General features: G+C 40.6%; 1 protein-coding gene across 3 annotated transcripts; it reads left to right on the plus strand.

The window, feature by feature from the left end:
* The first annotated feature begins 15,953 nt into the window (after positions 1 to 15,953).
* TMEM100 (transmembrane protein 100) lies at positions 15,954 to 21,950 on the plus strand. 3 transcript variants are annotated; one of them, XM_077852625.1, is made up of 3 exons: positions 15,954 to 16,074; positions 18,858 to 19,000; positions 20,427 to 21,950. In XM_077852625.1, exon 3 carries the CDS (start codon positions 20,493 to 20,495, stop codon positions 20,895 to 20,897), a length of 405 nt encoding a protein of 134 aa, XP_077708751.1. In that variant the 5' UTR covers positions 15,954 to 16,074; positions 18,858 to 19,000; positions 20,427 to 20,492; the 3' UTR covers positions 20,898 to 21,950. The 3 variants fall into 3 exon arrangements, with proteins under 3 accessions (XP_077708751.1, XP_077708753.1, XP_077708752.1); XM_077852627.1 differs by lacking the exon at positions 15,954 to 16,074 and adding an exon at positions 16,182 to 16,306; XM_077852626.1 differs by lacking the exon at positions 15,954 to 16,074 and adding an exon at positions 17,078 to 17,211.
* The last annotated feature ends 1,290 nt before the right edge of the window (positions 21,951 to 23,240 follow it).

Consider the following 23,240-nt stretch of genomic DNA (forward strand, 5'->3'; position numbering starts at 1 on the left):
TTACTGGGCTCCAAAGCTTATAAAATAACAACCTGTAAGTCGCTTAATAATAGCTTAAGCCTGCTGAGTACTCATTATGAGCCAGGAACTATGCTAAGTGTTTTCATTTAATCCTCGCGATACCACTCTGAAATCAGTTCCATTATGATCTCCAGATTTTACATGAAGAAACTAAAGGTTAGATAAATAAAGTAACTTGGCCAAGGACACATGGGTAGGTCAAAGGAAGAGAGTTGATGCTGGTAGCTGGTTCTATTGGGTTCTAGAGCCTACTTTCTCATACCTGCATCACCTACTATCAACATAGGATCTATAGACATGAACAGTGAAAGTAGCTGCTAACTCAATTATATCTGTAAGAGTTTTCACTCTTAAAAGACTTTTTATGAACCATTCTAGCCATAAAACTATATAATTTAATAGAAGAAACGGATTTAAATATTGCCTTTAATTTGTTCTCATTTATGTATTCACATACTCACTTCTTCGATAAATACTGATCATCAGTAAATATTTCTCCAACAAATTAGTACATTAATAGATTAAAGAACAAAATAAAGGCAATATCTGAATCCTCTTAAGTATGAGCTTTTATGCTTCTATGGCCATAACAGCAATTGTAAGGTACAAAATGTGAGATGCAAATTCTCATCCTTAGCTTGCCATCCTCATGAACACACGAACAATTAATTTGAGAAATTATTTTATGTACGTGTGATACATTATCTAGCCCACCACTTTTACTTTATGGAACCAGTACCATACTGTCTTGGTGACTAGAGCTTTATGATATGGCTTGAAGTCTGGAACTGTGATGCCTCCAGCTTTGTTTTTCTCTTTTCAAGATTGCTTGGCTATTCAGGGTCTTCTGTGGCACCCCTTTTATTTTATAAGAGAGAATTAGAACAAGAGAATGAATGCACAAAGAGACAATACCTTGGATAACCCCCTGGTTATTCAGTTAGCCAAACCATGTTTCCCAGGTCCATATAGACTAAAAGTTCCTGGTCCATTTAGCTTGCTAATATAAGGAAAATAAGACATATATACAGGTGTTAAGAAAGATGAGTTTATAGTTTTGCTTATTGGGACATATACTGTAAGTGAGCTTTTAACTGATAGTTCAGAGATGCCTGGGTGGCTCAATGATTGAGCACCTGACTTTGGCTCAGGGCGTGATCCCGGAGTCCCTCATCGGGCTCCCTACATGGAGCCTGCTTCTCCCTCTGCCTCTGTCTCTGCCTCTCTCTCTCTCTCTCTGTGTCTCTCATGAATAAATAAATAAAATATTTTTTTAAAAAACTGACAGTTCAGAAAACCAGTTGTCTGAATTCTGGAAGAGATCAGAGAATAAAGTCATCAACCAGTAAAGGGATTCCAGAGATGAGCTGGAAGTATTGTATTTCTAAATCCCTTCCGCTGCCCTGACTAATCACTGCAGGGGATCCGAGTTCAGCGCTAGGGCATTTCAGACAAAAGTTTAGGGTTTCACTTGGGCTGTGGTCCCCAGACTGCACTCTGACACTCATCGGCATATACACACTTGCTGCCCTTTTCTTTCTGTACACCTGGAGTCCTCTCTCAGAGGGCAGGACTCCAGTCTGGGTCAGAAGCTTAGCTGTCTTCTCCGGGAATATAGACCAAGTCCTCCGTGCATTCTGCTGACTTAGGTTAGGCCAGTTCCATCTGGGCAAAGGACTCATTCGGGTCGCCTCTCCTTGCTGCCATCTCCCTACAGTTGTGTGCCCATCACCTCTGTATGGAGGTCTGAAAATTTACACATATTCTGCTCTCTTTCCTTCAAATCCTGTGTACAATTAGTCAACAGTTTTGCTATTTATACTTTGCACATGACTTAGGTTTGTTCCCTTCTTTCTGTCTGCACTGCCTACTGTCACCGAAGCCACCATCGCTGTTCCCCTGCCTGCCCAGTGCACCTTTCAATCAGTCGGTACGAAGTCCACTCCCCCCATGGAGAGACAGCGCTGTATTACAATTCTGTGTCCACTGCTCCTGTCACTCCTTTCCTGACAACCGGCCACTGGCTTCACTTTGTGCAAAACAACATTGAGAGCTCTCACCCTAGCTTACAACATCCTGTAGCATCTCGCTGGCCCTTTCTGTGTGCCCTGTCCCCATTGTCCCCATTCTCCCCTCACTGCCCTCCAGCTGGCCATCCCCTAGTGTTTGGGGTCAGGCCACCTGTTCCCCTGGCTTCTGTCTCAGCTGCCCTCCCCACACTCCTCCCTCATTCCCACCTTTCAGGTATCAGTCAGAACCTTTTTTCCATAGACTCTTCTTCTCCAGCTTCTTTCATGTGCTATCTCAGCCTTTGCTTTTTGTTTTTTCTCCTGTACAAAATTGCTTTCCAGGGGCACCTGGGTGGCTTACTCAGTTGATTTCGGCTCAGGTCATGAGATAGATGGAGCCCCATGTTGGGCTCCCTGCTGGGCATGGAGCCTGCTTAAGATTCTCTCTCTTCCTCTCATTCTGCCCCTCCTTCTTCCCTCTTAAAAAAAAAAAAATATTTCCACTTGTGATTGGACCTGCATCCCAGGGGGAGCAGGAGGAAAACAAAAGGTAAACAAATAAATACTAATTCCTTTCTAGCACCGATCTTGATCTGTAATTAGCTGAGTACCTGTCTCCTCCATCAGAGCGCATAAGCTCAACATTTAGACCTGTCCATCCCTCTCACAACCGTGTCCCCAGTTATTAGCCCACACCTGGTATATAAACATCTGTTGAGTGTTAATAGAATGTTGATGTGCATTCTGATATTCATTATTATATAATATACATATATTCAATTATCATATATGTTCATATATTCAATATCAGAATATATACACACATATATATGAATTGTATGTGTACGTATTTTGTTGATTTTCCTATATATGTGTACATATATATGAATGTATATGTATAACCCAACCACCATACTAAATGCTTTTGTTAGTTCCATTAGTTTTTAAGTTGTTCTCAGTTTTCTATATTAACAATCATATTGCCGAGGAAAAAAGGATAAATTCACCATACCTTTTCCAATAGCTATACCAATAATTTTCCATTCTCATGTTATTAAATGGACTGGAACAGTGGTTTCCAGATGCCCAAGGAGACACCTCTGGCTCCATCATGGGAAGGAAGGCAAACTAGCAGCTTAGAGTTCAAGTCCTCCAACCCTGTTTCACAAACAAGAGCTGAGCTTTTGTTGGTTTTCTTTTTTGGAGCTCTGGAAACAAGTTTATGGGGGGAAATTTTAAACTACACGTTTACTGTTCTTGAGCTCTTAATTTTGATTAATCCTCAAAGTTCTGAGGGCACCTAGGTGGCTCAGTTGGTTAAGCATCTGCATTTGGCTCAGGTCATGATCCCAGGATCCTGGAATAGAGCCCCACATGGGGCTTCCTGCTCTGCAGGGAGCTTGCGTCTCCCTGCCTCTGCCTCCACCTCCTACTCTCTCTCTCTCTCTCTCTCATAAATAAATAAATAAATAAATAAATAAATAAATAAATAAAATCTAAAAAAAAGTCCTCAAAGTCCTGTAAATTTTGAAGATTGGCACTTAGTATTAGGGAGAATTCCTTGACTTATATTTCTCTCTGCAATACATATTGTATTTCTCCATTCTTATGGGAAGTTTGATTTGTCTTTTATGTTCAAGAGCTTTGCCTGGTTATGCCTAGGCATATGTTCCATTCAACTTTCAGTGAACCATTCTTACACTTCAAACTTAAATGTTTATTTAGGTGAAACATTTCTTCTTCTGTTGCTTTTATTTTTCTTGTGTTCTCGTGATTCCAATTCCTGTTATGGAATTCCTACTTCACACAAACTACATCTTCCAGACTCCTTAATTTCCTATCTTTTTCTCTCATTATTTTCAATTATTTATTATTTCTTGAGAAATAGTCTTAAGAAAACTCTCAAGTTTATCTTCAGTTTCACTAATCAACTCTTCTCGGTATGAGAGGACATTCATTCCTTTACTGGGAGTTGATCATAGCAAATATATTTCTAATTTTCACCTGGTCTTTCCAGACTTCTGATTTTTTTCTTGTTCATGCTGTCAACTCCTATTTTGGAGATGAAATATCTTCTTAAATTTTATTGAGAAAAAGACTTAAAACCTTTTTAAAATGTTCACTTTATGATAAATATATTTTATATAATGATAAATTTATTGCTTATGATAAATATATATCTTAATACGATTTAGTAGAAAAGCAGAAGCAGTGCAGGAAATGGAAACAGGCAGTAGAAATATTTGACAATACAGTATATTGAGATCTTGGGCACTGGTATATCATTTCTAGCCCCTAATATTAATTATGAAGCATTATCAATTTTTGCTTTAGCTTCTAACACATCTTCATGGAGAACATGGGGCGTAAGAGTAAAATTTTTAAAAACCCAGCAATCGAAACAGCTGAAATCAGACTGACTGTTTACTTTATAAATACGTAAAGGTATTATGGGACATCTTCCCAATGGAACACTATGTAGCCACTTCATGGGCCATTTTATCGACCTGGAAAGAATGTTTGTCATAAACAGTGCTAAAAGCAAGTGTGTAAAAATCACATACAGCATAATCCTATCGTTGTAAGAAAAATAACACACATCTTATGTAGAGAAAATAGAATAAAGATACAGCAAAATGTTGACAGCTCTGTTGAAGGTAGAGTTAACATTTAATTTTTATTTTCTATTTATACTTATCCCTATTTAACTTTTACATCATGAGTAAGTTTTCCTGGTGTTATTAAAAAGGAAATAAGAAGACATCATGATTCTTTAAAATGGTAATTTCTGCATAAGGACTTTCAGTCGCGGGCTAAGGCACATTGTGATCCTTTTGTTCAAGTTAAATTTGCTAATGCAATACAGACCTGCAGTCGGCAGAGGGCGCAGAGGAGTAAGAGAAGGAAGTGAGGTGAAAGCTGGTGTGTATGTAGCTGGTTTTATGGTTTCATAACCTAAAGGTTATTTTGATATTCTTTTCACTCATGTATCCAAGAAAATTCCAAAGGATCATAGACACATAATTGCACTTTGGCAACCCACTTATATTGCGAAATGTCTGGCATTTATGTTATCTGGAGAGTCAAACATGTACTCTGAGTGGGTAAAGGGAATTAAAAATAATGAGTGTCTATTTTATGCCAGGCACTGACGCATACTTTGTATGCTGTAGTCTCCTATGCAAAATGTATTTTGATAAATTTCATCAGACATTGTAGATGGATTAACACAAACCCTTGATAAGGTTTTAATTTTTTCAAAAGTTCACAAAGTCTGGAGATACAAAATCTCACAGCTACAGACCACTTTAAAGCTTATTAAACACTTGCAGCTTTATATTTCATTTTATGCAATATCCTGTGAAATAGATCATGTTTTTAAAGACGAAGAAATGAACAGGTTAAGTGGTTTATGGAATGTGGTGGCAAAGTTAGAGGTTCTCCCCATCGGGTCTGTGAGTCTGGGCATTCTGATTTGACTGTGCTGTTTCTCTAATAATCTAGATATCCTCAGACATAATTAGCACCTTAGCCCCACTGAAGAACCAAATGATATGAGTAATTGTTAATAACAATACAAATCAAAGAATTTTAGTCTCCCCCCCCCCTTTTTTTTAACAGGATTTGACATTATAATACCCATCTCTGGTTCTTGAATTAATTAATTTAGGTTTGGTGGGTTTCAACATACTAATTTAGAGACAGGCATTCAAAATGTGAAAAATAAAATAAATGTGGTGAGATTATGTCCTGTTTTTGTTGTTGTTGTTTTGTTTTTGAGCAACAGTGCTCTTTCTTTTAAGAAAAAATCATGGCTATGGATGATGGTGTTCTTTTTTTTTTTCTCCTGTACTAGTTTAGCAAAACCAAAGTTTGAAATCCTATGTCAGTCTCTCTCCACCCACTGGACTGGTTTACTCATCTGAGTCCCCAAGGAAGCACCATTGTTGATCAGCAATGAGCAATCCTAGACTCTCAGGCTGCATCAGGCTGCCAAGTTTCTTAATTAATAAAGCCATTCATGAACTCTTCAGGTAAACGAATAGACAGGTGCGTTTGTATTGCAAGTTTTCCAAAATTCTTGAATAGAAACATTTTAGTGGCTAATGAGCACTGCACATTTTCTCAACAGCTGGCTTCTTACAAACAAATCCTGGTAATCTGCCCAAGAAGTTTTTAAAGAAAGTTGTAAGAAAGAAAATGGAGGAATAGGATAGAGCTATTTTCAATTTGCATGGAAAAAACTGTCCCTTGGGGGTGAAAAAAATAAACCCCTGTTCACCCCTCTAAACCATGTGCTACTGTAGACATAGATGCACAGAGCTCACTACTTTAAAAACATCTGTCCCTCTTTCAGATGAGACATCCCCAAACCCCGTATTGAAAGGAAATTCATATTTTAAGCCTAAAGAGAGGTTCATGAAGTATAGGAAAAGACAGAAAATAAATATTAGTTGGGATGCATTAAGAAAGCAACAGAATGATTCATATTGACTTTTTGAGATAGTAAGAAACTGCAAAGAAAATAGTAATGAGTGAGTCCCTTAATCTGTTCAGGTTTCACTGTTCCCAAGTTGAAAATGAAAGAGCTAGACTAGATGATTTTCACGCCCCTCCCCCCCACTTGCAGCCTAAAAGATACGAGTCTGGCACTTTCTGACTCATTTGAGTAGATTTTTACAATCTGTCAGTGCTTTTGTAGCCTCCATGTTCAGGGCATGAAATGGTTAATGGAAAGCCCTGGCCAGCTGCTGCTGGAGGGGAGTTGATGGTGGCAGAGTCCACATTTCCCTGCAATGGGGGTCCTTGTCAGCTGAATTCAATCTGGAAACTAATTCCTTCTGCTAAAAGGAGGGAGCGAGATATATAAACCAGCCACAATGCTGGGAGAACACAGAAGCCACAGTGATGGAATGCCCAGAATGTAAAAGGAAGTCATAAAGTAGGTAAACAGAGAGAGAGAGGCCATTCTTGAAGAAAATGAGATAACCAGAGAGGCGTTTCATAGGATGTATTGGAGGGGAAAAAGTCATCCTTCAGAGTGGATGAGTCTCCCTACTAACACTGTGAATTCTGAGCAGTTGCAGATGCGAAACCTGTTTAATTTCCTATCTCCGAAAGGTCAACATACCAGGAAGCAGCCATCCCAGCACAAAGCAGAAAAGAGCCAGAACCAAATGAGGGAAACCAGAGTACGGAGATGCTACCTGATTTGTCCACAGTCACAACATTTTAGGCAATAGAGCTGACCCAGATAAGCTAAAATGTAGGTCTTCTAACACCTAGTACCTCAAAGCTTTTCTATGGAAGAAATATGTTTTAACGCCTACTGTGTGCATCAGGTCCTATGCTTTGGCACAGGGGTCAGGATGATAAATTTTGTATAGCCCCTGCACTTGAACTCTCAGACTCCTGGAGGAGATAGACAAGCAAAACAGCGACTTCCCACATAATTTGGTGAGGGCTATATGTAAGTAGAGCAGTGTTTTCAATCAGGAACAATTTGGCCCCCAGGGGACACTTGGCAATGTCCAAAGACATGTTTGGTTTGCCCCTTGGGGGTTGCTACTGGCGTCTAGTGGGTAGAGGCGAGGGAGGCTGCTACACATCTTAAAATGAGCAGGTCAGCTCCTCCACAAAAAAAAGAAAGAAAAAAAATCATCCAGCCCCAAAAGTCAAACATGCCCAGCCTAAGAGACCCTGGCTTTGAGCAGGATGGGGACACCATAGAAGGGAACTGAAGCCTACCTAATCTGAAGATGGAGGAGGACTTACCAGTGAAGGGGATACTTGAGGTGGTCAGGAAAGATGAGTACACATCATATTGAGTCTCTAAGAGTAGGAATCAGCAAGTCATGAGGAACATGAAAAAAAAAAAATGTATTGTAGTTGTAATGTATAATATGATCCAAGCTGGAGCTGAGGCTGGAGAGGAAGGAGCCAGCTCATGGTGGGGGGCTTTGTGTGTCACAGTGAGGTTCCAAACTTTCAATGAAGAGAAACCATTGATGGGCTTTATCCAGAGGAGCAGCATGGTTAGGCTCAAATACTCAATGGCTTGTTATATTGGTGTCAAGCAGAGGATCTCAAACTTCATTTGGGACACGTATTTAAAAATGCAGATTCCTGGACCTTTCAAAGACACATACATTCACATACACACACATGCATACCAAATATCCTGAGGCTGTAATGCAATAGGTCTGGGCAGGAACCCAGAAACCTGTATTTTTGACAAGTACCCTGTGCAGTTTTGGTGCCGGAAGTCCAAATCCTTGCTGGTGCACAGAATATACTTGACGGTGATAAGCCTGTGATCCCAGCACAAAGAAAATAAAAAAGGAATGTTAGAAAGAGAGGGATATATAAGGCTATCCTTTTCTCTGGTCTAATCCATAAACGTGAGAATGTGAACTAGGAGCATTAGGAAATCCACTGGGTCAAGGCAAGTCTCCACACTGAAAGGCACAGCTGCTCTTTCTGGATCCTGGGGCGGGAGGTAGAGCTGGGGGTGGGGGGGCAGGGTGGAGAAGCACAAAGGAATTATGCTCTCCGTGTGACACCCTTTTGGCAGCTTCTGGAGAGCCCGGTTGCTTCTACAAAACCTGTCAAAATTCTCTGTCCCAGAGCCTGATTGGTAGAGCGGCCCCTGCTTCCTGTTCCCAGAAAGACTCACCCTTAGGCTTTCCTATGCGTCCAGCAGCTCCTGTGTCTTGTCACATAAAACCGTGAACCCAGGTCTCCGGCTCCAGTCATAGTATGTCAGTGACAGCAGAGTAAGTCTCCCCAAATGGGAAATTCTGACCCCTGCTGCTTGACTTCCAAATTCAATGTACTATTTATCTTGTTATTGATCTCCTTGGACACCCCACACTCCCTACTGCACTGGCTTTGGGTCAGCAAGAGTGGAAATTAGTGTGTGATTGCAGCAAACCTAGAATTAATTTCTGATTGGAACTGAAGAAAACCTTTGCACTGCGGTCAGCCTCTGAGCCAGATGTCTGTGACTCTCGTCACTGGGAAATAGATGAATATATCCACAGTAAGAGGTCAGTGGCTTTGCTGACAGATGCTGAACCAGGCACTATTATTTTTTTTTTTTTTTAAGAAGCTTCCTACAGCTGTTCTGGTAGCTTGGATAGTCATGTTAGCTGTTTCTCCAAGCTGTCTTGTCTAAGTTCTCAGATATTATAAGCCCAAATAGGATTTTTAAAAATAGGATAAAGGGAAAGAATAGTAAAAGATCTACAGACGGGACCCTGAGCTCCAACAGATGGGACTCTGAAAAAGAGGAAAGAAGATTCAAATCCAAATTTCCTGCTCATGGCTGTTTTCATTGCACAACCAGAGCGGAGAGTCAGAGATGTTAATTTTGCTGTGGAAGCCATCCAAAACCTTACCCTGTGACCCCAGGAAAAAAGATCAAGTCAAACTGGAGCTATAAAGAAAGTTTTCCAAACTAAGTTTAATTTAGAAAATAAATACCAAGAAATAAGGGGAGAGAGGTTCTTCTGAGACTTCTGGGCCCATCAAATTGGAAGTCATCCAAAGTTATCAATGGCAGATTTACCAACCAAGTACAAGTGGCCAGTTGTAGTTGAAAGTGAACTTGGGTGCCCCTCAGTATACCAATAGAAGAAACATTGTGTTCTTGTTCTTGGGCCTTGCACTGTCTTGGGCTCATTAGTTTTACCAAGCTTTACAATTGCTTTTACAAAGACAATGATGCCTGTTTCCTGTATAGTTTATTTAAGTAAACAAAAAGGAGACAGCAAGGTACTATCTCCTCTCTGAAGCAAAGCTTTAAAATTTTTATCTAAAGAAAGAAAGCAAGAGATCTGTTCTCTGCATTGTTCCATAAGATAAGCTTATAAGATAAATAGTTCTATTTTGAACGAAGTCCAGCTAGGCAAATGGTTCCCTTTCCCACTACCCACCCACGTTGTGGATATCAGATTGTAAGTGGATAAAAATGTTTTCAAACAGTTTCTTGAGCTGGCCCTACTCTCAATCAGTGGGCCACTATGTAGTTTCTATGGGAAGGTGATTGCGTGTTTCTTCTGGCAAAATAATCATTTCAAAACCCAAGAGTTTATTTTGGACTAAGTATAAACTCCTTGTGAGTAACAGAAAGTGTGCACATCAACTGAACACAGAGACAATATTGCTTGGGATTAAAAGGTAAAATCTGAAGTCAAACAGGCCTTGATTCTAACCCTGGACTCTACCATTTTCCAAATGGTGACTTCCCAAGGCGAGTCTCTTAATCTCTTCTTTTGTATGATGGGACTATTTCTAGCATCTACCTTCTGGATTATTTGTGAGTATTAAATGAAATAATAAATCCATAAAAGGTATATAGTATAAAGTAAGTGTTCAGTAAATACTTAGGTTTATTATTAGGTGAAGTCTGTGGCTGGATCAACATGGTACCTACCATCCAAAGAATATTGAAAAAAATTCCAGTAGTACTTGAATAATTAAAGTGCTTAACACTAAATATCTGATCACTTTGAAATAATCCATTTGAATAATGTTCTGAGTTTCTAAGTCTATATCTGATTTCACTGTACCATCATTTATTTATTTGTTCATTTATTTGGCAAAGATTTTTGAGCACACACAATTGCTGATACTATCCTTGAGGATGTAGGAGACTTTCCAGTCAACATGATCCTGGTAAACCCCAATATGAAAGCTTGCTTACATTGCATGAGGACCAAACATGACATTTCTAAAGAAATCTACAGGGGAGGGAAGCCTGGGTGGCTCAGAGGTTTAGCACAGCCTTCAGCCCAGGGCGTGATCTCAGAGTCCCAGGATCTAGTCCCACGTTGGGCTCCCTGCATGGAGCCTGCTTCCCCCTCTGCCTGTGTCTCTGCCTCTCTCTCTGTGTGTTTCTCATGAGTAAATAAATAAAATCTTAAAAAAAAAAAAAAAAAGAAAAGAAAAAGAAAAGAAATCCACAGGGGACTTGGACTACTTTTTTTTTTTTTTTTTTTAAGCATTGGCTCAGGGGGAACATAAAATTAGTTCTTGGAAAGACAAAGGCTGTTCTCCACCTGTGATATGGGAATATTGGAACTTACTTATATACTCTTCTATATGAGTAGTCTCTTGCTTGGAGTAACGATCAATGCAGGAGAAAACACTTTCATTCCCGGAAGACATCTATGGGGTGCTTTTCTATGTTGCACATTTGTTTATGGCCTTGTTTTCACAAAGTTTAAAATTGAACTTTAAAATTGAATCAATATATTCTTTACATACAGTCAGTATAACCAAAAGCTCGATTGAAATTCTTAAAATATTGACTCTCTTGTTCTATGAAAAAAGTTAGCAATGTCAAGTCATCTGTGTATATGGTATACATGTCAACAATTGTGTGTATATGTATGGAATGAAGTAAATTACAAATTCTCTCATAATTTTAGAGGAGAATTTACCTGTTAGCTCATAAGGACCTTATTTGGCAAATCAGACAATCGTTCATGAATTAGTAGGCCAGCAATAATGCCACTTTCTCCAGCATTTGCCTCTCCACTGGAGGAGTGGCCAGCTATGCTAACAAAATTAAGCATACATTCTCTACCCTATACCTGTTCCGTTCCTTATCCTGGCCTTCTATTTCTTTTTTTTTTAAGATTTTATTTATTTATTTAAGAGAGATCACATGAGAGAGTGGCAGAGGGAGAGGGAGACACAGGCTCCCAGCTGAGCAGGGAGCTTGACACAGAACTCGATCCCATGACCCTGGGATCATTACCTGAGCTAAAGGCAGACTCTTAGCCAACTGAGCCACCCAGGCTCCCTTTGGCCTTCTATTTCTGATGACAGTATTGCCAAGCAATTTATTACGTAGGCCTTAAAACCTTACAATTCCCTCTCCCTTGACAATCTCCCCTACAGAAAATTCATTGTCAAGTTCTGCTGACTCTGCCAATTATAGTGTCTTCAGACCTGCACACATTTCCTAATATCAGACCCCTAGCACTTTCACCTGGACAGTCACAGGGGTTTCCTAACTAGTGTCCCAGTCATCTTCTCTGGCTTCCCGGTTTTTATTTTCCACATTGCATCTCACACTCTCATGCCAGGCTACTTGTGATCATGCAGAGAGCTAACCATGCCATTCTTCTCAAAAAAACACATTGTTCTCAGGATACAGTCCCAACTTGACATTGAGGCAATAATCCCACTATAAACCCTCTCCAGTCTTATTTGGAATGCTCTCTGTCTGTCCCACACATTCTACAAATCATCCACACAGGCTACTCAGAGCTCTCTGTAGAAGATTCATACTTTTCTGAACTATGTTCATATGCATCCTTCCACCTAGAATCACCTTGTCTCCTTCCCCACTTATAATACTCTCAGTGTCTGCCTACCATCAAGCTTTCCCTCTCACCTACACCAGACTGACTTAATTTTCCCTGGACTCCCCATAGCAGGTTGTTATTCCCTCTAGTAAGATGATTACTCACGTAGGTTGTCCTGTGGCTTTCCTGTCCTGGACTATGAGTTCCCTGAGAGCAGACACCATACTTTGTATTCTGGTTTGTGTCTTCTCAACTAGAGCATTAAGCAAATCCCTGGCACCTGAAAAGAACATAGTGGAACTTAAATGTTCATGAAAGCATGGTGGCCTGGGTGACTTCTGAAATGTCCCTACTGCCATGGCATCTGGCACAAACTCCACTGGTACCAGGCCTATGTCTCAAACCTTCCCAAACCTGCTTAGTAACATAGCTCGATTTCAAAACCCAGATGCATATGAGGCAACACACATGGTTTCATCATCCTAGAAGCAATAGGTGCCCCTTCTCAAAATCCTTTCCCAAAACTAAATCTGGTGAGACTATGTCTTCCCAAACCCAAGAAAATGGGACTTCCTCTAATTTTAGGAAGAAGGACTCCTGGGTGGCTCAGCAGTTGAGCGTCTGCCTTCAGCTCAGGGTGTGATCCCAGGATCTGGGATCAAGTCCACATCAGGCTACCTGCGGGGGGTGGGGGGGGGCTGCTCCTCCCTCTGCCTGTGTCTCTGCCTCTCTCTTTCTCTGTGTCTCTCATGAATAAATAAATACATCTTTTTAAAAATAAAAAAGTTAAAAAAATAAATAAATAAAAAAGTTAGGAATAGACATGCAACCTAATAAATAATACCAAGCAACAGAGTTCTCATAGCACAACATGGGAGAAAGCAGCACTTGGGCTTGAATCCTGGCTTTGCCTCTCTCCCTAGTAGTAGATCCTGGGCAAGTACTTAACCTTTCTGAGTTTCAGTTTCTACATCAATGAAATGAAAATATGAATACCTGAGATTGGGTCTGTGTTCTGGGTGGTGCACACTAGACACTGTTAACATGCTCCTCCCCTTCACTGAGAGTGTTGTATGGGGCAGCTCAGAATGAAGGTGTCCAGGCTCTGGCCTTAAACCTGGGAACAGTGATTCCTGAACCTCTGCTTCTATCTCCATTTTTCCTTTCTATACTCACATGGATTTAATGAGTTGTTGGTAGCTGGAAATGGACAAAAACTACTCATGAGAATCTACCTGATGTCCCTCTTGGCCATATCTAGGGAACTTAAAATCTATGGTTTCAACTGCAGCTTTCATTATCTGGGAGAGGGCCAGCCTTGATGCTGGGTCATTCTAAGACCATCACAGCAGAACTGAAAGATGGCTAATCAGGTTGGAAGGTGTATCTTGCTCTATGAATATGGAACAAAAGAAGCTAACTGACCCTCACAGGATATCGTAGAGTCATCATTTTTAGAAAATTCTACCTGCTGCAGGGTGGTTTCAAATTCCCAACACTAGACTGATGTTGAAACTTAGAAAATATGCATGATCAGGAACGGATTGGGTCACACATTGTGCACCCCAATTATTTAATGGACAAGACAAGCGACATTTGTCACCAGAGACTAGGGGGAGATTGTTTCTATAAAAGCAATTCTGTAAAAAGGTGTAGTAAGACACCATACTATCAAATTTCAAAAGGAGTGGCAAAGAAATGAGCTCCTTCTTGTCCCTTTCCTTTCCTCCCCTGAGTAAAGGACAAGTATGGTGGGTTTTCTACAAGCCCCTGAATACACGACCCACAGTCTGCTAGGGAAGGCTGACCTGAGTGGTATGTACCTGCTTGGGAAAATGTCAGCTCAATTTGCTATAACTCTTTACCTTTGAGATTCCTCATCTTAGGGCTCCAAAGAATGATATAAATAAATATAAAGGATTATGCAAGATATATAGGGATCTATCAGGAGCACAGCAGTTTCAACATATATTCGGGTTTTGAAACAAGAAAATCAATTCTCATCTGAGGCTGGAGTACCCATTAGCTCTTGTTGAAGTGAGAGATGATTTACTCAGCCCTCCCTAAGGTTCCACTGTGTCATTTGATTTTAGCAACTCTGTTTTTTTTATGTTAATTTGATCTTTCATAGTAACTCAGAACAAAATGGGTAAGAGAAAAATGACCAGGACGTGTATCTAAAAGATGTATGCTTTCCTTTCTATACTCACATGGACTTAACGAGTTTCTGGTAGCTGGAAATTGATCAGCAAATAACAAAATATATATTTATATCTAAGACATACCCATTGCTCTCCTTGGTGCTATCAGATCTCTCTAATGTCCTAGACCTCAAAGAAAAGTGCCTAGGGTTGGGGAGTGGTGTGGGGAAAGCAGTAAAAACATGACGTGTTATCCAAAATGAACACACCAGCACAGATCACTTTCCAAAATGTTAGTGATTTCAGAAGATAAATGCAGACACACCCTTAAAAGAAGCATTGGAAAAGAGAAAAACTGGCCAGTTTCCCGAATCTCACTGAATCCAATTGGACTGGGTGATGACCCAGATCAAAGGCATGCAGTGATTGGACAGAGTGCCGGAAGGAACTGGCATCTTCACAGCTGCTGGAAATTAGCCAACTCAACCACACCAAGCAAAAGCAAACTGAAAGTAAATATGGGCGAGTAATTGAATACACATGGAGGTGCTCTCTCTTCACAAAATGCGAAGTTTGTGCGTTCCCAAAGGAGAAATACCCAGGTCTTCAGCAGCATAAAGTCAATGGCAAAATCAAAATGCCTCCCCCCTTTTTCCAGACCAGAGACTGAACCTTGGCTTGTATCGAAGAGAAAGGGGCAAAATGTCCTCTTGGTTATCACCATCTTCCCTGCCCTCCTCTACTTCTGCATCCCCTGCACCTAAATCACTTTGTTTCCAATCTAATTTCTGAATGAAGTAAGATTTTTCAAATTTGGGGAAATTCTCCCCAGAAGAACAAGCTCTGCTATTTATGATGCCTTTGGTGGAAATATTATATGTTGCAGGGTGGTTTCAATTTCCCAGCATCAGACTGATGTTGAAGCCTGGAAATTATATGCTGATTAGGAGTTCAGTTCCTCAGAGATGTGATTTTCCAGAATACCGTTGTTTCCATGGTGCTTTGCCATCCTCTGATGAAAAGTGCTGATAAGATCACCACTGGGACTTCAGGGAAATGGTCCACATAAGGAATCACAAGCCATTTTCACCATGAATCCTCCTCTTCAATTGCTCCCCTTTTTACTTGCATGTTAGGACAAAAGAGATTAATTTACACCCCACTACCCATGCCCACATACCTCCCAAAAACCTGCCTGGAAGTACAGAACAAGGATGACAAATTCTTTTCTGTAGGTTCACAGTAGGAACAGAGGACTACCAGGATGAGGGCTTGGGTAGGGAAAATCTTGAAAATGGAAGCCTGAATGAGGCTATAAAGAGAGTAAAACAAAGTAGGACATTCTTTTCAAACTTGATTCCCTTTTTAAAAATACAGATTACATTCTCATAGAGGGAAACAGAACAAAATGCAGCAGCGCTTAAAGGATTTCCTCTCTCCAAGTTTTTCTCCGGTCCCTTAATTGTGTTCAAGCCTTGTTGAGTACTTTGTTTACGGTCCCTAGTGTGGTGATTTGCATCCCCCCTCTTTGGGTTGCTGTTGGCCGAGCTGGCAGCTGTCTCAGTCCGATTCTGTCTGGGAAAGGTAAGAATCTTTGCCTTGCTTTGTGAAAGATCTGGGAGAGAAATGTTGAATGCCTACAGAGGGGTAGTGTGAGGTGGGGGTGGGGGCACCGATTTAATTCACTCACTGGAAGCTTTCTGAAAAGTTTTCCAAACTTAAAAGAATCCTCTGGAGCCATGTGTTTAAAAAAGAACCAGAAAGACTTCTTCTCCCTTCTGAAAGGCTTGCAGAAAGAAGACTGGTTGCACTGTGGGTAAGATTTTGCATTTGGGGGCAGGTGTCCCTTAAGGAATTCCCAAGGGAGTTTAATAACGGATAGGCACAAAGTGGAAGAAGGTAAAAAAATATTCAATGACCTCAGGCATTCATCACTAGGAATTCTCCCTGAGTTTCAATTTGAAGAGGTAAAAGTCGGTTATAACCGCATGTGTCCATTGGTATAATAATTGGTGCGTATTCTTCATATACAACTTCTGTTTTATCCCAAAGCTTTTTTCGTCTTTGTATTTATCAATACAAATCATTGGTTGTCTCCTTAGAATCTGGAGATGTGCATCTGCATATCTAGGTATATGCACACTCTTTGTGAAGAAGAATTAGGGTGAATGAGATGCCTGGGGCCAGGAAAGGCTGAAGAATGCTTTGGTGTTACTTGTAATGACAGACTTGCTCCTGTTCCCAGCACACAGATGTACTCACTGTCCCCTATTATAGATTCAGCCAAGTGCTCAATGTGGGAAAAGGGTGCCTCTGCTTTCTCTCTGGCAGAAGTTTGATTTGTGTACCTTTGATTTTGGTAACAGGGGAATATGATGTTCAACAGGGTAAGGTGATACTGAGAGCTGCAGTGGGTTTATTGAATTATTTTGGTGGTGGGAAAGAGACCTCTGCTAGGAGATGGAGAGGAACTCTGCCCAGAGCCCAGAGCCCAGAGTTTGCAGGTGGGAGAGATTGATGCTCTTATAAGGAGCGTCCCCAAAGCCTCCAGTGTATGTGGCCAGTGACCATATCATCATCTTCCCAGGGCAATGTCGGCAAGTGCTGAAATGCCCTGGTTCTAAGCATCCCTTATCTTCGACACCAAGTGACAGCATTTCTCCTGGATGATGGCTCTGTCTCTCATACAAGTACAAGAATGGCAGCTAGGAGGACCTCCAGGTACTCATCCTCCTCAGCAAGCTAGTGGGGCTCTCCTGACTTGGTGAAGTCAGGCCTCAGGGACTTTTCAGCTTTTTTTTTTTTTTAAATGAAAAAAAAAACCCTTCTCTGGCTTCCATTCTAGAAAAAAAGACTTCTGTTCCTTCTCCCTTTATGACAAAATCATCAAGGTATTTTTTACTAGATGCAGGATGCTTAGAACAGAAGGGAGATGCCTGGGAACATCCGGCACCAATAGTTAAAGCAACCTAACAACCCAAGAAAAAGAAGGGAACAAATCTCTTCCAGGATTTAATTTATGTTTGTAGATTCACTGTATTAATTAAAAAGACGTTATTAAAACTTGTACAGATTAAAATATAGAGGACGGATAACTTTGAGCTACACAGTATAGGGATGAGCTTACAATAGTGTCCTAGTGTTATCTCATTTTTCTCTCAAAAAGGCAACCTGCAGCTTTAAAATTTCAAATAGCTTATCTGTAAAAAAAAAAAAAAAGTATAAACCTGTAAGGCCACATAAGGAACAGGTGGATATAGACCTTTAACTTTATTATTTGAGAGTGTGATGCATCAAGCCACCTATACTTGAATGTTTAAAATATCTTGTTCCTGAAAGTGGGCCGAAGAGCAGCAGCATCAGCCAGGAGCTTGTTACAGACCCACTAAATCAGATTCTACATTTAACAAGCTCTCCACATGATTTATGTGCCCATTAAAGACTGGAGTTCAAACCGAGGGTTTTTTTCTTTCTGTGTGCACTTTGTGAGATTATTTAACCCCTCTGGACCTCATTTAGAAACTATTTCTAAACTCATTTGTAAACTAGTGAGAGTTAATGCTAATGCACACACAATGTACTGTCACATCCATAGTAGGTGCTCTGTAAATGACAGCGATGATGGTAATGAGGATGTTGATGAGAATCTCAGCATTGCCAAAAGTGTCCTCACCTCCTAGCAGGAGTATTAAGTGATCATATTTAAAGCAAGATGATTGGTTTCTCCCTCAACCGTAAGCATTTGCATCTCCAACCCTCATTCCTAAGTGAATTAATCTCAAACAATGGGTAGTTTAAAGCTTCGTGTGGCCCCACACACATATAAAGAAAGAATACTGGGGAAGCCTAGGAACATGGATTTTTGCTAGCTTACCGGCTGAATTCAGCTGCCCCATGACTTCACAGCTGTTCCTGCTGCCCTAGCGTCTGTCCCTCCAGCTCTGTCCCCTCAGCTGGGTCTGCAACGCTGACTCTGGGATTTTCTTATGAAAGTGCCTGATGGGTGGGAGGAAGATCTGGAGGCTAGCTGGGGAAAAAATGAGTAATGCAAAGCCGTCTACTTAGTAAATGCTGCAAGAGAAATAAAAGTAAAAGCTGGTTCCTATCTCTGGGGACTCTAGAATGATTCTGACTTATCATGTCACTGAGCGGAGTTGGGGGAAGCCAAAACTCGAAATCTGCTGGCAAGGAAGAGAACGAAGAAAAAAAAAATGACAGGGAGGGGCAATCCGGTGGGGGAGGAAATAAAAAGAGAGAGAGGGAAAGACAAGCGTCATTTAGGAACAGAGGTAGAGGGAAAGAAGGAACTCCAGGATCTGAAAACTAACCATACAGCACAGTATTTTTCTATCTTTTCTTTTCCCCAGAGGAGATTCTTGTCCTGTCATTTTACTGACAGACGTGCTATTACAGGCTCTTTTCCCAGAAGTTGACCGAAGAAGCTCAAGTGCTGCTGTTTCTTCCCTCCCAATCTGGTGGCTCCTCTGGTAATGGACTGCTTGTCTCTGAGGTATGTGGATGTCCTCTGCGGACAGATCTTCATCTGCAAGTTAGCTTATGCCTCAGCTTTGCGAGGAAGACTTCTTTTTGCTTTCAGACATAACCTCAAATATCCTTTTACTGGCCTAGAAATGATACGAGGTTATCTTTGGACAGCAGTGGTGAATGTTGGTGACTAAAAGTTACACGCAAACAGGCAGTTCTAATATTTACCTTCATTGCACAGAGAGTGATATTTTGATTTGGGCTTGAATTTGTTTTCAGTGGATGCTTAATATGTCCAAAGTATTTATCTCATTAAATAGCCTCAAGAATCTTCCTCTAAATTTCTTCAGTGACTGCAATTGCTCAATTCTTTAGCTGCTACATCGCTTCTCAGGGACAAAAGAGAATGATTTAACATGTCTGAACAGCAGACAAGAGCATTCACTGATTTCTCCTAGGCAGCATTTCAACCAGATGCTCTTGACCAAGAGTTTCAGATTTTGTCCCAAAATGTTCTGGTTCAAAATATTCGGAAAGGTACATCATAGTGAGGGCACGGGAAAATAAAGAGAGTATAAAACTGTACTGAAAATCTAGCCTGCTTATTTTTTTAAAAACGTGTCATGGTCCACATAGTATTAAGATTCCTTGTTGAGTTCAATGGAAAATTTTGAATTGACAGCTAATTACTCTAATAGTTAATCTTATCTTTAAAAATTATATCCAAAAAAAAAAATTCTATCCTACAAAACTGAATCTTTCCCCCTTCCTTTTCCTTTTTCAAATGGATTGGAAGATATTGCCACATTTCAAACCACAAATCCTGGTCTTATTGCCACTGAATTTTTGCTGACCTGCACCCCCACCACGGTCCCAGGATACATGTTGCACTGTTAAATAATTACAATAAAAAAGATGTGCTGTCATCTGCTGTAGAAGAACATCATTCATACACTGGCTTCTGGTCTTGTTACTGTTTGGTGGGCAGTGAATGGGTGATTTGGAATGCATGTTATGCTTGCAAACACTGGCAGAGTCGAAGTTGCCGTGAGTTTTGGAACGGATTGTGCAAAGTGTTATTCATAGTGTATTCTCCTCATAAAGGAGGCTGTCTTTGGGATTAGGGTTGAGACTTTCCCGTGTGTTTAGAAGAATGAGAAGCAATAGACAAAGTGGAAAGCCTTGTAAAACATTTGTAGATCGTCAGGGTATATTAAACACTGTAAAGTGCTTCCTGCTTTTTATATCTTCCCCTTTTTTATGGCTATCGCTTTATCTTGCTTTTTGCAAAGAGAATGCAAACAATCAGGAGAAAAAAAAATATGACGGTTGATTTTCACATGCATCTGTGCCTCCTAGAAAAGAACACAGAGGTATTTCCCCAGCTCCTTACTTCTACTTGCAAGGCTCACCGTGATGCATTTCCCTGGTATCTTCTGTCCCTTCCACAGCTTCCACCCTGGAGAGACCCCCCAGGTCTAGTCCGTGAACTCAGCTGGGAAACGTCACTGGTAAAAATGACTGAAGAGCCCATAAAGGAGATCCTGGGAACCCCAAAGTCTTCCAAGCCACTGACAATGGAGAAGAGCCCCACCAGCGAAGTGGTGGTCACCACAGTCCCCTTGGTCAGTGAGATTCAGTTGACGGCTGCTACAGGGGGTGCTGAGCTCTCCTGTTACCGCTGCATCATCCCCTTCGCCGTGGTGGTCCTCATCGCTGGGATAGTAGTCACTGCTGTGGCTTACAGCTTCAATTCCCACGGCTCCATCATCTCCATCTTGGGTCTGGTCCTCCTGTCTTCTGGACTGTTTCTGTTAGCTTCCAGTGCCCTGTGCTGGAAGGTGAGGCAGAGGAGCAAGAAAGCCAAGAGACGGGAGAGTCAGACGGCTCTTGTGGCAAATCAGAGAAGCTTGTTTGCTTAAGACTGAATGAGACCAAATGGGATATGTGGCCTGAAAATCTCCCTCTCACTGTGTCGTCCAATTCACCCAGAACTAGGGTGGGAGAGAATGAACAGTGCATTGCAGCAGACCAGAAGAATGGGGGTGAATTGGGGCGGGGGGTGGGGGGTTCTGTCTTATGAAGAACCTACTTGTGTCTTCTTTATTGACAAACTTAACTCTAAGGGCTATTTCTAAGACTGAAAAATCAACTTTTTCTCAACACTAAACATTTGAGGGGTTGTGGGAGGTGCATGGCATTAGACAAGATTCAGTTCACCTTGGGAAGTAGCCAAGGAAAGATGAGAAACTAGTCAGCTAGTTCTGGCACACCAGCAACCTGCCTCAAAACAAAAACAAAAACAAAAACCCACACTTTTAAGAAGTTGTGTCATAAAAAAAAATATTCTGCCAAGAGTCTAAATCACCTTGGACTTTGCATACTTCTATGAAATTCTGTGATAATATTTTTTAATAAGTTGATTCTCTGGCATCTATTTTTTTGCTTTCCATAACTCATCACCGGTGGTACTTTTTCTTAAAGAATAAACTAATATTTTTTATGTTTTAACATTGGACAGTTTTAGATGAGTCAGAAGTTAAAAGGCAAAAGATGTAGCTACTAAATGGTGGGGGGGGGGTTAAATTAATATTAAAATAATCCAACCTAGCACTTTTGATGATTTTTATATTGTTTAATGTACATTTCATTCAAAATAATAAATACTTATTGCTGCTGAAATTTCTTAAATGCTTGTTGCTGTTGTAGTTACATTTATTGCAGTTCCAAATTGCTCATCTTCCCTTGCCTCGTTTGCAATGTCTCAATTGTATTTCTCTCCAATGGGCATTTTGCTCCTCTCTAACTTATTCAGATTTTTATTTTTTATTATACATTCTTTCAGGACTTGTGAAGAATACTATTAATTATGTTCACTGTGCTCTAAATGATTTCTATGCCATTAACAATGAGGAAACCAATGCCTGGAGTCAGGAATTTTATAATGTGTTATTAAACATGTATTATCTATTCAATCAGTTGTTAAGTATTTGCTTCACATATTTTCAAGCATCAACTACATGCCAGGCTTTGTATAGATTCTTAGGCTGCTTAAATGAGTTCGTTCTAATACACTGTAAATAAGATCACTGCTTGACTTCTACCCCCAGCTAGGACTCTACCCTAGAACTCTTGTCAGAAATATCCCTAGTCCATGGAGTTTAAACCACATGAAACTAGTACTGGAAGATAGAGAGGCATGAAGCCTTTCTTAAACCTTGGCAATGCAAAGCAAAACAAACCTCAGGTAGCACTTTCAAGAGAAGCATTCTGTCAAGGAATTTAATTAAATATGGCAGGAGCCCTGTGGCACTGACTGCTGCCTGGTGCTCAAGTAGTTTTGTTAAGAGAAGTAAGGCTTTGAAGGTCAGATGGTACAAACCTGGAGTTGTTCATTATAGTAGAGTATACCACAATTATGTTAAATGCATGCACATCAACACTCCTCTGGGCCAAATGCAAGTATGTAGCATCACGTTGATTTTAATGGGAGGGAGTCTGTGCTTTGACATGCCTCTTTTCTGCTCAAAATATTCAAAGGCTCCCCATCCCTGATGAAGAAATTTCCTAGGCAAGTGTTCAAGGTTCTCCACTATCCGATCCAAACAGATGTATCCAGCTTTCACTTCACTCCAGCCCGAAAACTCATGAGTTAGCCAGATCAGACTATTCACCGTTCTGAATCAAACTTTGGTTTCCTGCCTCCATGTATGTTCAACTTCTGTTTTCTCTCCTCAAGAATGCCATCCTGTCCCTCTCCATCTCAACATCTCCAAATTCTGCTTCTCTTTAGAGTACCCCTTCCTAAAATTCCTTCCCTTTTAACTCAAAGTAACTTCTCCTATGAGAGTCTTTACTTACTTAGTCTCTGATGGCACCTTTCATTTTCTACCATGTTGGTGGCATAAGTGTTTTATCCTCTTCCAGAGCTCCTTAGAAGGGATGATGTCTTTTTTTTTTAACCCTCGTGTGATATCTAATAAAACGTCCTGCACAGAGTAGGTACTTAATACCTACTAAACTAAAGCACGAAAAATCAGAAAGTGAATGTTTTATCTAGAATCGTACTCTATTTATTTTACTCTCTTAAAAGAAAATATTTTAGTTCTCAACTCTCCCCAAAGAGGTTGTCCTACTTCTTCCTGCCTCAACTGTAAGCTACAGATGTAGGTAAGTATTGACAACCTTTGTACTGCTCCAGCCCTCCCCTTCAAAATGCTTGAGAAGTAAACTCATGAATGATTTCAGGCCACTAGGGGGCCTCA

The sequence above is a fragment of the Canis aureus genome, chromosome 16 (assembly GCF_053574225.1).
Source record: "Canis aureus isolate CA01 chromosome 16, VMU_Caureus_v.1.0, whole genome shotgun sequence".
In the NCBI taxonomy this organism is placed as follows: domain Eukaryota; kingdom Metazoa; phylum Chordata; class Mammalia; order Carnivora; family Canidae; genus Canis; species Canis aureus.

Coding starts and splice junctions, on each gene's coding strand:
- TMEM100 (XM_077852625.1), top strand. CDS start 20,493: ATGACTGAAGAGCCCATAAAGGAGATCCTGGGAACCCCAAAGTCTTCC.